General features: G+C 29.5%; 1 protein-coding gene across 1 annotated transcript in view; it reads right to left on the reverse strand.

Annotated features, from left to right (window-relative positions):
* Nucleotides 1-6,298: 6,298 nt before the first annotated feature.
* The window catches only part of Ctu1 (Cytosolic thiouridylase subunit 1), a 35,474-nt gene continuing 25,697 nt past the window's right edge, over nucleotides 6,299-16,075 (reverse strand). Inside the window, exons 13-15 of the mRNA XM_067262073.1 lie at nucleotides 15,513-15,600; nucleotides 13,234-13,270; nucleotides 6,299-6,432 (exon numbers count right to left, since the gene is read on the reverse strand). Of these exons, the coding sequence (XP_067118174.1) occupies nucleotides 6,379-6,432; nucleotides 13,234-13,270; nucleotides 15,513-15,600 (179 nt within the window). The 3' untranslated portion in view covers nucleotides 6,299-6,378. The remainder of the gene's footprint in view (nucleotides 6,433-13,233; nucleotides 13,271-15,512; nucleotides 15,601-16,075) is intronic.

Here is a 16,075-nt window from a genome sequence, read left to right on the forward strand (position 1 = left end):
ATTATATGGGTAATTTTTACGGAATTCTAATTCAAATCGAGAATGTGTGTTTAGGCCAACTAGGGAATTGACTGATTTGTTAGAAAATCAGTTCAATTCGCTAAGTAAACGTTCTTCTGGTAATCGGATTATATGTCAAATGCATTGCACTGATACTAAACAGATTATATTATTAATAAGATTTTACAGAAATATGAATGTAAAGTCGAGTCTTTCTGAATGGCAACCAATATTCTGTCCCTAAAAATTATATATGTATAAAATATCGAATTCAAATAGGATGTCAGAAGGCGAGATGATCGAGGAGATAAAATTGATGCTCTAGGAAACCCGAATTCGAGTCCAAGTCGGAAATTCCAGGAATTTTTTCATGGGACTTAACTCGAACCTCTCGGAACTTATTCCTCACCACCCGACCGAACTCATAATGGTATGGAGAAAAATCTTCTTAGTGTGTATAGAGAGTGTATAGAATTAAAAATTTAAAAAGTAGGGCGCCGCCATATTTGTTTTATATATATATTTATAATTCCCATTTGAAATGCTTATTTGTTATTATAAGAAGTATAATAATCGAATAATTATGTATTTTATTCGATTTAATACCATAATACGGCATTACAGTCAAATCTCGGTTTTCGAACGACTCACTTTTCGAATAATTCAGTTCACGAACAGAATATTTTCCCCAGTTACCGAACAAGCTACTGGCAAGGCTGACCACAAATTAGAGACATACAGATGGTCAACTCCCTATGTTAAAGAAAGTCGACGGCCCGACCAATCAGCGACAGGACTACCGATTCAGAAGTTAGTGGCGTCGAGATCGTCACGAAACGAATCATCATGATGTTGCTATTTAAATTAGATTTCAATGAGCATGCGGGAAAGATACTGCTTCCGTTTTTGCGCCGCAGTTGAATTTAAATTAAATTAATAAAAACCGCGTTAATTGACATTCACGTAATATAAATGGCATCCAATAATACGTCTTTACAGGTTCTTAATAAGTCAATCTAACTCGTAACAAAAACTTATATATAATGTGTATTATATATATGTTATTACATTGCATTTGTATGCATTTTTAGCATGAAATAGAGCTAAAAAAAGTAAATAAATCAGTAACGAGTTGCTCAACTTTACCGGCAACATTTAAAAGTTTGGTGGTGCCATCTGTTGTCATATTTTATTTTAAAAAACTTGTTATACTTTGAACTATTATAAAATGACAAAAACATTAATTTTGAGAGTAGGGATGAGTTTTATATATATATATATATGTAAATGCTAATAACGAGTAGAATCGTCATGAAGTCCGATCCTACTGGAGATAAACGACCTCCTTTATCTTCCCACCCCCTCGACCTTTAACTGCCAAAATTTAATAGCATCAATTTCACTAATAAACAAATCTCCCTGCAAAATTTCAGAAATTTTCGACAAAAGGCACTCCTGTCGAAGGTTCAAACAGGGTGAATAAACTCGCGCCCCCCATACATACAGAAATTACCCCCGAATTTTTTTTGCATTTATCGACGTTTCAAGGCGCCCTAAGTCCAAACATGTAAAAGTCATGAGGGAGGTCATTTTTTGACCGATCGCCATACTTTCCCTGTTATATATAACAGCGAAATAAAAAAAAAATAAAATAAAAAAAAACTTTATTTTGGGGATCAGGAACGGATTAATCCACAAATGAAGCAATGCAAGGATCTGCCAAAAGTGCGTTCCGAGAGGATTTTCTATGAGAAACTGCTCACAATTGTTAGCTACATGACGAAAACCTTCACACGACCTGTCCGTTGATCAGGCGCTAATCCTGGACCAACTAAGTGTTTAGCGGTTTATCCACTCGGAGAAGTGGTAAAGTTACTAGCCTGTCGCTTGGTGAGTCCAGATTCGATTCCAAATCTGTTCAAAAATTTTCATGGATGGATCGATCCAGATACTTTATGGCTCTGTCCCTCAGCACTTGGCCCATCGGTAAGCTAGTCGAATCCACGTAGTACACATAGCCTAAATACTCTCTCTTAGTGATACCCCATAAGAGAGTATGTCGTTGTCTTGTGTTATTATGTCAAATTCTGCTTCACTATGTTATTGTTGATATTGACCTAAGGACCAATTAAATTTCTATATTAGTTATATTTTTGGAATTATAGATTTAATAGACATAAATAACAATGGGAAATATAAGGAACAACCGATTCCAACGAGTTCGCTTTCTATTTATTTTCAATTAGCATGCTACTACTAAAATTTAATAACAACGTATTGACTTCAAAAGAATTCTAAACACGACAATAAGTGATCAAATGGTTCCATCTATACCGATAAAGACGTTTTTATATTTATTACAATAGGATCTCTCTTTGAGACTGACTGATGGCTACGCTATTGCAGTTTCCTCAGACTTTTTATGCTAGTCTGATCCCTTAACAAGTTTCGTGTGTTTGTCTCCAGCAACCTTAACAAATGAGTAGCCATTTCCCGTTACAATTTATAATTTCAAGGTTGTTCTAAGTTAGCCACTTAAATTTTTTTATTAGATTCGTCAACGGCTGAACTTTTTCTATTTCATCACTTATAATTGTACGAAGGGATGTAATGGTATTATTACAGATCAATCTGAACTTTAGATTGGTATAATTTACCCAATTCAGATCTGGTACAAACGGCTTTGTCACTAGCTTGTCCTAAAAAAGGACTAATCAGTACCATCTGCTACTAAATGTATAGATCACTCCTAAATACACAAAAAATTTAATTTTTTAATACACACAGGCCTAGGAGTGCTATTTCCCCTTTGAAAAAGTGAGAAAAGTGAGTTGAAATACAGAAAAAAGTGAAAAAAAGTGAGTGCAATAGTGACAAAACAAAGTGAAAACACAGAAGGAAAACTCAGCAAAATAGCGGTAAAAATTATTTTCTTTTTATTCTGTTATGGTTAAACACATTTAAAAATTTCTGTATATACTGTAATATAGTAGCCACTCGTTATATCGCGTTTTTTTTGGTCCCCCAAATTTTAAAAGCATTTGAGTCAATTAATTTTAAATTACCAATTGCCACTGAATTTCTATTTGCAACGAAATACGAGAAAGAGCTAAATATGCAGAACAGGTGGATAGATGGATTGTCATTTGTTTCCTTTTGATATAAAAATTGTTTATTTGTTAGTTTTAAGTACAGTCTCCTCATTTACAAGTTTCTGTGAATTCGAAATTTCATACCTTTATGTGAATTAACGGTATTGCGTCAATTCACATAAAGGTGTGAAATTTCGAATTCACCGCATAATGTGTAAGGAAAAGATCTCTAATTCTGAACGAAAACTTTAAAATTTTTATACAGTAGTAACTTTATTTTGCTTTTTAGAGAATTTTTACTCTAATTTTATAAGTTTTGATGTTCTATTATATGTTCAATATTTATTTTTTCAAATTTTCAATTACAGTATTTATAATTTTTATTGAAAAATATAAACTACACGAATTTCTAATAAGCGATTTATATAGTACTGTATAATAAAATCGCAATTGATGTTTTGTTTTTATATCGACAATATTTGTCTTTCAATGTCATTCTTAAAGAAACAATAATGCTAAATGGGCGTTCATGGTTTCGTATGGGCGTTCGATGTTTACGTAAACGTCAATTAATTCGATATAACCTACGAATAAAATTCAGGATTGAAAAACTTAGCTTATTTTATATCAGAAACACTTGCTGATGAAAGAATAGAGATTCCATAGCATGTATAATCTGTTCAGTAAAAGCCCAGAATTCTTATTACTCGGTTATATCGCGTTTTTTTTTTTTTTTTTCTGTCTCCCGATAACCAGTGGCTTCTGTATTTCAAGTAAACCATGAATACTTGAAAAGTCTTTGGCTTCTGTAAATAATCAGTCATGAAAGATGATGTTCTTTTATTAAGATTATTCTGTATGTTATCAGCTTCCTTCTTTTTCGCTTCCTCTTGCTTTTGAACACTTAACACTAATAAGCATCACACGTGCTGCTTATACTTCATTCATGTTCTTGCTGTTAATAGCCTTCTCCAGTTTTTTTGTTTGCGGCTTCTAACAAAACTTGGACTGTCGCATGTATTTCATTTTCTTCTACATTTTTCTGGTTTAAACTCAGTTGCAGTTCCATAATCTTCATGTTACGAACAGCTTTCTTTTGTTGTTCTTCAAAACATTTCTGTGCTCTTTTTTCCGTTTCTCTTATTCTTTTAACTTCTTTTCATTTTCCAATCGTTCTTGATAATTTCTATGCACCGAGGAAGCTAATTTCAGTCGTCCTTTGTAATAGGTACAAGGTGTGGGCTTTGGTCATACACGTTTAGTCTCTCCTTAACAATCAAGTGAATTAAGCATTCTTTCTAACACTGATGCTCTATCAGGAGAAAGTGCCCGGCATAAAATTGAACCTCTCTTTCATGGAAACGGGATTTTCGATGCTGATTTCACTAATTTGGCTATTCTCGGATATTTATCATTATCAGAAACTGTTTATTTTTTAATGCTTCGAGATGTGTAAATATTGATTTCCAAATAAAATAATAAATCTGAAATAAATATACTCCAAATAATATAAGTAAAATAATATTTTATTAACGATTTCATAAATAAAAAGGAACTTTTTCCTGCAGATGAATAAAAACCAACATCGTTGCAAAGTTGTTAACCTTTGGGAAGCGTGTGAACATCTTTCTCACAAGCAATTACGTGTTGTACTTTTTACAACACTTCGAATATTTTAATTTATTTGGTAAATTTTATATGTAAATATGAATTTACATTTTCGTTTACTTTTTTAGTCTCTCAATTAATGCACAATTATAATCGGCATAAGAGAAGATTAAAAAATGGATATTTCACAAGCAAAGTAATCACACATTTTATGAAAATAACACTTGCTATATGGAATAATTATACTTGTAGTCAATTTAAACATACATTTATGGGAAGATGTAGATGTGATTTAACGTTAACAATATGCTATGAAATCATTCAAGTAATTTTATTAAACTCAAGTTTATGAAATTATTTAAAGATAAATCAAGTAAAAAAATATTTTTGTAAACGACAACTCCATAACCCGATTGTTAATTAAAACCAAATAATCTGCCAAATTTTTATTGGGCTATAACCAGGATAACTAAATGGTCAGGAACGAAATCTTTTTTAGTGGTAGGAGGTTACGCTATCATCTCGTGTTAATTTTAATAATTATATATTTTGAATTTAAAAGCGGCAGCAGTATTGTCAGCTTGAGAGATTAATCCCTCTGCGTAATGTGTTTTCCCCTGCAAAAGGACTTTAGTGATTTTCTTAGAAAACAGCCAAAACCGCAGGGATGCTTAGAATACTTATTTTTAAACTCTGTAGAAGGAAATGCAATTCGGATAAGGTAGATTTTGGCGAATAATGAAAATATGGCATGAGTACATAACTTTACTCAACACTGGCTTCTGAATTTGTAATGAGAGGGATTTTTTAAGTGCATAAAAGATTTTTTTAAATACGTTAAATAAATTTTTGTTTCCTGTAACCTAACGACACTGAGCCGGCAGTTGCAATTTTGAGTCTGCTCAGGGCCGCGTATTTTCTTCTAAAAAATTCTATTCCGATAGTCCGATAATTCGGCAATTCGTTTGGCTTTAAAATTATTTTTGGTTTGTCCCACATCTTAATTAAGCACGTGAAAATGACCAAAAAAGTGAGAAAAGTGAGAAAATGACCTGAAAAGTGAGAAAAGTGAGTACAAGTGAGAAAAGTGAGCGACTCCGAGGCCTGGTTACACATTACAGTGAATTCTAATAGGAATTTTCCTCTGTATTGTTATTAATCACAATTTGTCTAGAACTGTCAGCATTATCAAAGCAATGTTTTGTACATTTTCTCTTCTAAATTTTTTTCCCTTACTGTAATATATTTTACATAGAAACATTTTCTAAACTTTTATTCTTAAGCACAAAGTGATAGTGAATTCTAGCAAGATTAGATAATATATAAAAGTTAATTTTTTCAGGCAATAAAAAATTTAGTTTCTAAAGACTTCATTGTACCAATAGCAAAGATAAGTTTTATTTTAAAAAATAAAAAAAAAAAAAAAAAAAATTGCCCCAAGTCTTTATACATTCAACAAAAACAAAAAATTGAATTTGTTGAGTATGCAATTATTGTATTGTTGTTTATGGTTTTTGTAAATTGCATTTGATTAAAGTTTTCAAAAGAATAAAATTTAATTAAGCTTGGACTTTAACAAGAATATATCTAGAAAAAAGTATGTATAAAATGCCTTTATTTAAACAGGTAATAATATTTACAATTTATATTATATAAAATTGTTATGGTAATTTTCTTCTTAGAAATATTCGGATGGATTCGAATTCTCCTTTGTCATTTGAATATCTTCCATCTGCAATTATAATCATAAATATGTAATAAAATTTTACATATATGTAAACAAGAATACATTTTTCAAGAATACATTTATTAATATGTTAATAAAGACTAGAATCTTGATTCTAGTCGAAATATCTTTTGATAATATTTCTTATCATTTACATAATTTTGCACTTTTGACTGATCAAATTGTTGTTACCAAACATAAAGACAAACGAATGCATGAATGCAATGAATGAATCCTACAAACTGATAAGTTCCTTTGTTTCAACTATGTGAATTTGATTTGGAGTACATAACTTATAAATTTATTCATTGTTACAAATTTAATTTTCTTTAGATTAGATGAAACAAGAATACTGATGATGCTATTTTAAAATGCAAACCAATTACATAATATTAAAGGAATAATTTTTGTAAATATTGTCACAAATAATGCTGATGAATCGTTCAATCAATACTTGATTGAATGCTTCCTCAGCATTATTTTTTAATAATGTTTTACAAGTCAAAAGTAATCTCGTTATTAATAAAAGCCAGAAAGAGAAATGCATAAATACTTGTTCTTACTTGATTATTTCAAAGTATAATAAATAAATACAACTTTTCAATTTGACGGATTCAACGGGAGAAATAATTTATAAAACAACATATAATTAAAGCCCTGTTTTCATCAAAGTATCAAAGATTCATACAAATTCCCTAAACCTCAGTGATTTTTGTCTAAAGCTGAAGATGAGAATTAAACTCAAAAGCACTAGGATTTTGTACAGTTTATCACATTTTGGAAGTTTCAGTTTGAATTGTTAAGAAGTGTTTAAATATTAGCCAATATTACAAAGCTAATGAGTTGTACAGTCCATGCATCCATATAATAAATGGAGACATGATCACATTGCAAAATCATTTGTCAATACATTATATCTGACTATACAGGAATATAACAATTCTTAATCAAAAGCTAATTTATTATCAATCAGTTCAGAGATATGCCAAATTATGCAACAACTACAGTATAAATTTCAATGTATCAATTTGTTGCTATCTGATGATTTATAAACATTACAATCATAACACCTGTTGTTACTATTCAGAACTACTCAATGATTCTGCAAAAGATTTAATAGTATAAATTTATGTTTTAACCATTATAAAAATGCTATAGTATGATAAGAAAATTCTTAAATTCAGACATTGCTCAAATATAAGAAAATCTTTTGGGCAAACTTTGTCTTCAATTTTATTAAGAAAATCTTTATTTCTACAAAAACTAGCTGATAACTAATCTTATAAAAATAAATAATCATACATTATTGTTAACCTATATTCTAATAATAATAATAATAATAGTCTGTATGTATTGACAATAATTATTTGATTGCTATAAATTTGGAAAAATTTATTTTTATATCACAACTCCTACAATATGGTGAAGACAGACAATAGTATTGTATAACAGTAGATAATTGGATATGTTCTGTAATATGTAAGAAATGTAAATTAAGACAAAGGTATTAAGTTGGAGTTTTCTTTATCTGTAATAAATAAAAACAATTAATCTCCTTGTTTATCATCAATTCACTTAACAACCTAGTTGTAGGAACAAGTTCTGGACATTAAATGAGGAGTGTCTGTAATACATCTGTAATACAATACTCTCTTAATATTTTTTTAAGAAATGCTCAAAGTCAAACAATATAATTATTTACTTTAAATGCTGATATGTAGTGTAAAATTCAAAACACCATATAACTCTCTGATATAAAAAATGTATATAAAAGTATACGTAATAAGTAAAAGCTTATCATAATTCTTAAATACTAGCTGCATTGAACCGAAGGACACACCAATTATGATATATAGCATTTTTGGTTAGATTTCATACAATTGTGAAACACTTCCCAACAATTTGCAATTAGATATCATCATTGCAATTCACATTTCAACACATTACAAAGTAGATATCAACACAAGCATTAAATAAGCCTGTCAATTTTTCATTCCTACTATATGATAAAGTCCAATTAAAATACCTTATTTTTAAGCATAATACCAAGTATTATACACTGATTCCTTGCAAGTGGAGATTATTCAACCTGTGAGCTTATTTGTAAATGTAAATATAATTTTTATCCCCAAAATAATATGTAATTAGTAACTTAAATTTATTAAAGCAACATTAAAATGCACCTACAGTACACATTGCATGAGACCTTAACATTAATGTTCACTAAATGTAAATTTAAATAAATATATTATTATATTCTTTATTTTATGTAAACATTTAAATAAGAAAAGCTATAAGTAAATGAAAACAAATTTGTTATATCACATGTGTTTTATTTCTCAGATAGAACAATATTAATACATAGAAAAACAATTATTTTCTATTTGAAATAAAGATACTAAAAAAAGTCTACATAAATGTCTGTCATGTAAAGCTTTTGCTATGTTTTGGGACATATGGGTAAAATATCTATTGCAATCAGCAGCTGTTAGGGTGCGACTATGCAGACGCGAATTTAGAGCAAATGAGAGGTTGCAAATGATTTAGTTTTCACAAAGGAAAACCATGCACAAGCGAGAAGCGAGAAATAACGCTGGCGAGAGCAAATTTCTGATTCTCGCACATATCTGACAGGTTTTGATATTTATCGCATCTCGCCTCTTCTCGCTACATATTCTCGCTCGCTCAGAAAATTCGCTCACTCACGTCTGTATAGTCGCACCCTTACTGTGTTAACAGATTGACCAATGACTTGTATAAGATCTTGTTGTTCCAGATAAGTAGCACCTCGGATTGCTCTTCCTGCATTTTTAATTTTTGAGAAAGCTTCTTCCATAGGATTAAACATTTAGGAATATAGAGGCAGAAATTTCAGTGCATGCATTCTTTCACCAACAAATTCCCTTAATTCTCTACTTTTATATATTTGCAAATTAGCCATTATTAACCATACATTGGATAAGTTTTCATGAGCATTTAGATATTCCAGTAGTTTAAACAATAAACTCATTAAAAGACTAAAATCTTGCTGGTACATGGGTTAATTTGTAGTGAAAAATTGAAACTGAATTTATACCGGCAATTAGTGTGATGTTCTTCCTCTTATGGTTGAAAGTGTTTCTAAACTTCTTTTCCCTTTCCTACTGTAGAACTGTTTCATTTAAGATGAAGATTGAAACCAAATTCATTGATAAATATTACTTTCAGCTGATCATTAGGTGCATTTACAGTGAAGTTATTTGTATATTTGTATCACAAAACAATTGTATTTTGAATCTTAACTCTATCCAAAATATTGGATATTATGAGCACTAAGGTTTGGCTTTATGGAGGACTTATCACACACTATTGACATTTGTCAGAGTAATCAAACAGTAATGGGCCAACACAGTTTTAATTTTATGTATCATATTGCCCTGATTTGCATGACATTTCTCAATATTATAAACCATCTCAAAGTGAAGGCACTTTGTGCAAAAAAGCTATTTAATTTTAATCAATATTAACTTTTTTAGAACTACAGTATGCATTTTGGACAGCATCTGTCCCTCATCAGCTATGCTTGTTACAATTTGGTGGGTTTACAGGAGTCTAAAATACAAACAGTATTACATTACAAAACAATGATTAATGATTAAAATAGTTTAAAGTACAGTTTATACATACTTAAATGGTACATTCTATTTGTTGCCAAAACATGGATGTCTTATTATTGGTTTTTACAGATGTTTTTTATTTACAGTACAATATTCATTAAACAATATGTATAATCTCTGTTACAGTAACAGAGATTATACATATTGTTTAATGAATTAATTGCAAAGTAGGTAAACTATAACAAACAAAACAAATAAATACAAAGTTATAAGTAATGTTTACAGCTACAAAAGTAAAAGTTGTTTTTTAAAAAAAGGGTGGTACATATATTTTGAAGTCTGTCAGCGTGTACCAATTATGTTTACTACTATTAACTTGATGCTACTATAGGATAGTATACAGTAGGTTTTTTAGGAATTATCTGTAGGCTAATTGGTTACAGATGTTTAAGTAAGGGTACCAGATGGGTCTAATTGATTACTCTGACAAACATTAATAGTGTGATAAGTCCTCCACAGAGCCAAATCTTAGTGATTATCTATACAAATTCATAATATAAGGACAAAAAGCAGATCACAAAATCTATCCAATATTTTATAGCTTCTTTTCTATACATAGCTGTATAGTTAAGATGTTATGTATAGTTGCTAGAGACATCTCACCTGATGTTTCTCATAGAGTAGCAATAATTTTCAACTTTACATGCCCTCAATCTTCCTTTCAACATTCTTGACCATTGTAAATGTTATCGTGCTGTAGGCCTCTTGTGAAGTACCCCAACGTTCCTATATTTTGCAATAATGTATCAAGTTGTATTGTAATTTAAGGACAGCTGTTAACAAGCTTCTTTAATATTTAGTCCATCTTCATCAAAAAATGTCATTTCTCATTACTTATTTTATTGTACATTTCCTACAGAGAATCAGTCAGTCCATTGCCTTCCAATGCTGATGAGAAATGCAAATAAAATCTATTGACATGTTTTAATAAACATGGAAACTCATGAAATATTCCATTAGATAGATGAAATATGTTGATATTTTAAATTAATGGAATTATATCAAAATTGTTACTAAGATATTGTAAATTGTTTATATCTAGATTTTGAAAATGTGGTATGTAAATGAACTTGATTTTGCAATGAAAATAAGTCAAAAGTGTTTGAATTCTGTTGATAAGTCATGAAAAATGTTTTATATCAAATATTCTTTATATGGATCCTAATTAATAATTAATGTATTTGTAAACAAATTATTATTCAAACTGAAAATATTGATATTTTATAATAATTCTTAGATAAATAAAGAATTATGAGAGTTATTTTGGCCTGATTTGGCCTGTGAACAGCTCATATGTATCTATTATTATGATCAATTAAAAAGTGAACAACAAGAACCAAATATCTAAAAGCCAGATTCTTTGGGCTATATAATTATGTAGTTCCAAATGTTAAAGTCTAACCTGAATTAAAATATGGTTGAACCTGTCTATCTCAAACATATTTATCTTGAAAACCTATTTATCTCAAAATTTATTTTTTCTCCTGCATTTTCAGCCAAAATTCAATACATTTTCTATGTTTATCTCAAATAATTTTCTCCCAAAATTTCTATACTGTATCTCAAATTATGAATTGAAGTGTTGATTATAAATTCAAAGTTCAGCGACTACATTTTGACAGCATAAATTGTAGTTAAGAAACATCTCTTGCAATAAAGTACATAGTTGCAATTAATACTGTTTTTCTCTGATTGGTTACAAGTTTCATTTTATTTATTTGTTTACAGCAATGCAACATGTGTAATATGCCAAGGGGGAATGCCTCCCAGAAGGACTTTCTATGGGAAACTGTCCTCCATTTAAATGTTACAAAAATGAAGAAAACCTGGAAAACTCCACTTGATCAGTCTGTTCACAAGGTGCAAACCTGCAACCAGTTACCAGTGTTCAGTGGTTTTATTGACTTGGCAAACTGGTGGGCTAAACAAATAAAACACAAGTTTGGCTTGTGATTTATTTGTTGAAGAAAGTCAGGCATTAGAAACTATTGACAACCTAGTCCTGTTAAGGCATGTCAAAAATGTTTTATTTATATCTATCACAGGTATGTACAGTCCCGACCAAAATGCTTGACTATCAGTCGATCTATTACGCAGCTCTGGAAATTGATCACATGTTACGCCAGGACGTTCTATCTCTTAGCAAAGGCATTTCAGGTGGACTGATCCGATTTGAGCCGTAATAGGGGTGAGGAAATCGAGCCGGTGGGACTTAAGCGTGCAGTCAAGCGCACTGCAGGTTGACAAGACTAACTGCTCATCGCTTGCCTAACACTGCGTGTGTAGCGTCGGCCGTTTTTCTTTTAAAATTGTTAATTTTCCGCCATTGATCATCAGAAATATGATTTTATCTGTTATTTTTATACTTTTCTTTCTGTATAATGTTTTATTTATGTTTATTTTCCTGTAATTTGAGACTATACAGCTTTAAAATAAACAAATCAGGTCTCACTTGCCAATAGATTATCTCAACTTTCACCGATTGTCATGGTTCCTTTGTAATGGAAGAGGAATAGATCCTGTGTCAATTTCCACTGTTAAGTGTTTATTGTTTTTGCAGTAATCTGAGTAGAGGGGAGAAGTTACTTAATAAATGCCAAGTGTTTTATTACTGTTTAAACAACTGCTCTCCAGTTGTTATTTTTAGTAATTGGAGAGGGGTAGATGGTGTGTCAAGGTCAGTTAAAGTTTATTACTTTTGCAACAGGGTGTCATCTGAGCTGCCACCTACTCCCCACCCTAAATGACAACAATGCGCTAAGTGTTCTATTACTATGTAAACAAAAACTCCTTTCCCTGTGAGAAGTTGTTCAAATGTCAAGGTTACTATTTAACTGTATTGAACGAATGTTGTCCTTGATATTTAACTATCATTTTGTCAGAACTCTTTATTTTTAATACTTTTCTTATAATTTATTTCCGCTTCGGTTATAAAATTGTTTTTATCGTGTTTTAAATCCGCACATTTTATAATACACTTGTGCATTGCAATTTTAATTCGTAACTTTATACAAGGATGTTCTATATCTTGAAACCTGTCTATCTCAAATATTTTTTTTGTTTCCACGAGATTTGAGATAAACAGGTTCATCCTGAAGAAACCCAGCTTTTAGATATTTGGTCATAATAGTAATGTACTTGAAGTATTTACCTTTTTCTTTACTTTGCTACTTTTCCCAATTCCAAGTCTAGAAATAGAAATATCAATAATCAGTCAATACAAATTTTTAAAAATTACATATTAAATAGTTTTTAAAGTTAATATACTTTTAATAGTTAATAGCAAGAGCTATCAAAAGAATTATTCAATGAAAAATAAAGATGATTCAATTACAAACATTTTTTAATAGATTTTTTTAAAACTCTTTTTCTGTAGACACTAAGAAGGTCTTTTATCCATCAATTTTTCATCATCTGCCTCTCCCAGGTATGTTGGGTCCAATCCCTTCCACCTGACCATCTCGTGGACATAGCTGAACCCATGATGATGATGCGTTTTGACCATCTGGCTGAAAGACAATTAGATAGAGCACCATGGTCTCTCAAGGTTTACATTTGCATATTATTTCGTGTTTCAGCTTTGTTTTCTAAACACTAATTCCTGAAAGAATTCCATTTAAATGGAACATTCTTTTAGTGCTTCCTCCATTACAGCTTACTAGCAATTCCAATAAATGTCAAGCTATACAAATAGCAGAAAAAATATGTTTAGGATGTCACAGAATAAATAGAACTTAGTCTATAAATGATCTCACTTATCTGTTATATTATCATGTGGTATAAACTTTTTATGTTTTGCATTTATTATTCTTAAAGCTTATTAAGCAACATGATTTCAAGTTTATATTTAGTCGTTCTAGTAATTAAACTATTGCTGCTTTTTTAAGGTTGATTGCATGTGTTTGTTACTTTGTACAGCAGTTTTGAATTATTTTTAACACATGGAATGAACTTCCTTCCAAATTCCTAATAATCCAACTTCTATAAACTTAATTTGAAATTTTAAAAGTTACATTGTGAAAACCTAGAAGCTTTCTAAATAATCTATTACTAGATATAAACCAATTTAACTAAATATCAATTGATAGTAATTTGAATATTTTTCTTTTTCTTACTTTTAAGTAATCAATATAATATATTGCCAACAATCCAAATTAAACCTAGAAGTTAGATTTGGTAATTTATTTAAATAATTTTTTTATAGCATAGAATCGTATTGCACTGTAATCTATTTATTTACATTATTTAAATGAAATTTTTCTCTGCTTAATTGGGTTGGATAAACTCAGCTGACAGAGTTTATCCAACTGAATTCCTGATTTTTAGGAAACCAAATTTATTAATTTAAGCAATAACTGGACAGAATAAAACTGTAAAACTATATCTTTAATCAACAGCAGTATTTTTCACACAAATGAATATTTTCAGCTTAATTATCCATCCTCAAGTTCCAAATTCAAAAAAGGAGTTCAAATTCTAGTAAAATTAATCATTTTGAATGAGTGACTAATGAAGTTAACCAAAAATATTTATTTGGAAAATACCTGTTGTACATTACACTAAAAAACTTTAATTTCACAATTTATCATTTAAATAAAAAGCATTTTTCAATATATCACTTTGTTGAAATTGATATGCAAGTTTTAACAACAATACAGATATAATTTTGCTTTGCATTCTATTTCTTTTCTTCCCTACTATAATCTGGAACAGCAATATATTTAGACTTTTTTTTATATTAATTTCTGTAAGGTTTTGCAGCTAAACCAATAAAGAATTTAAAACATTTTTGAAAATATCATGACTATGTTATCAGCAATACAGTGAATTTTTAAACAGAACAATATTTATATATATGTTTTTAACTCTTTCCATCATGTGGGCACTGAGACTTTTTCATATTCATCATGGGTTTAGCCATGTTCACAGTGAAGGTAACTGTGTGATGAAGACCCAACAACCCATGAAAAATTCCTGAATTTTTTTGACCACTCAAATTCAATCCTGAGTTTTCCAAATCAGCAGTCTGGCACCTTAATTTAACTGCTTTGGCCATCCAACCATCATAGAACAGTTGCTAAAATATTTAATTTGTAATGTCAAAATTAAATATCCTAATTTATTAATTAATTTCTAGTAAAAGTTCAGTAACAGATGTTTTCATCTTAAGTATCAAGTATATCTAATTTTATATCAACAAATAGGTAAGAATAAGAATAAAACTTGTTAAACTATAACACTAATTATCTTTTTTTAGTTCCTTAATATCTGCCATAAGAAAAATGCTAAGGTGATAATTATTATTATACTGCATTATATTATGTAGTCATCTTTATTATTTTAATAAATTTATAAAATAATAGTTTTAGCATTAAAAATTTTATAACAAGAAAAAATATTCAAGTAGATAATGATTTCTATAATACATACTTTGGTAATCCTTTGTTTAATCCTTCTAGCATAACACAAGCTTTGCATATCTCTTGACTAGATATATAGCCACAGCATTTACAAATACCTAAATTAAAATATTATATAATACAGAATTCAGTATATTACTAAAATACAATACAGAAAAAAACTTTAAAACCTTTCCAGACAAATTAATTAATTTGGATTTGAAATAAATAGGAACACATCTTAATTTTTATGTAAATATTTACAATTTTTTTAACAATAAGAATCCATAACTCTTCCAAACGAAGTAGGTATGTTACCAAATTATGCTGTCCAGGATCAAGCCAGTCTTTGCTTCTAGACATACATATATAATTTACAAATATCATAAAATTATGCATTTTATATTCTTGTATTATTGACCAAGATATCTTTGTTTGTGGATTCTCTGGATCATCTAATTGTATAATTTCACTCTTTAATGCTAGTTACTTGTTTGGCTTATATATTTAAAATATTTACTTAAATATATACAAATGAAAATAGTTTTAACATAACCACAGTGAACTATTTAAATAATTCAGTTTTTTAAATAT

This window comes from Centruroides vittatus, unplaced genomic scaffold (genome assembly GCF_030686945.1).
Source record: "Centruroides vittatus isolate TY-2023 unplaced genomic scaffold, ASM3068694v2 contig_10, whole genome shotgun sequence".
Lineage (NCBI taxonomy): Eukaryota > Metazoa > Arthropoda > Arachnida > Scorpiones > Buthidae > Centruroides > Centruroides vittatus.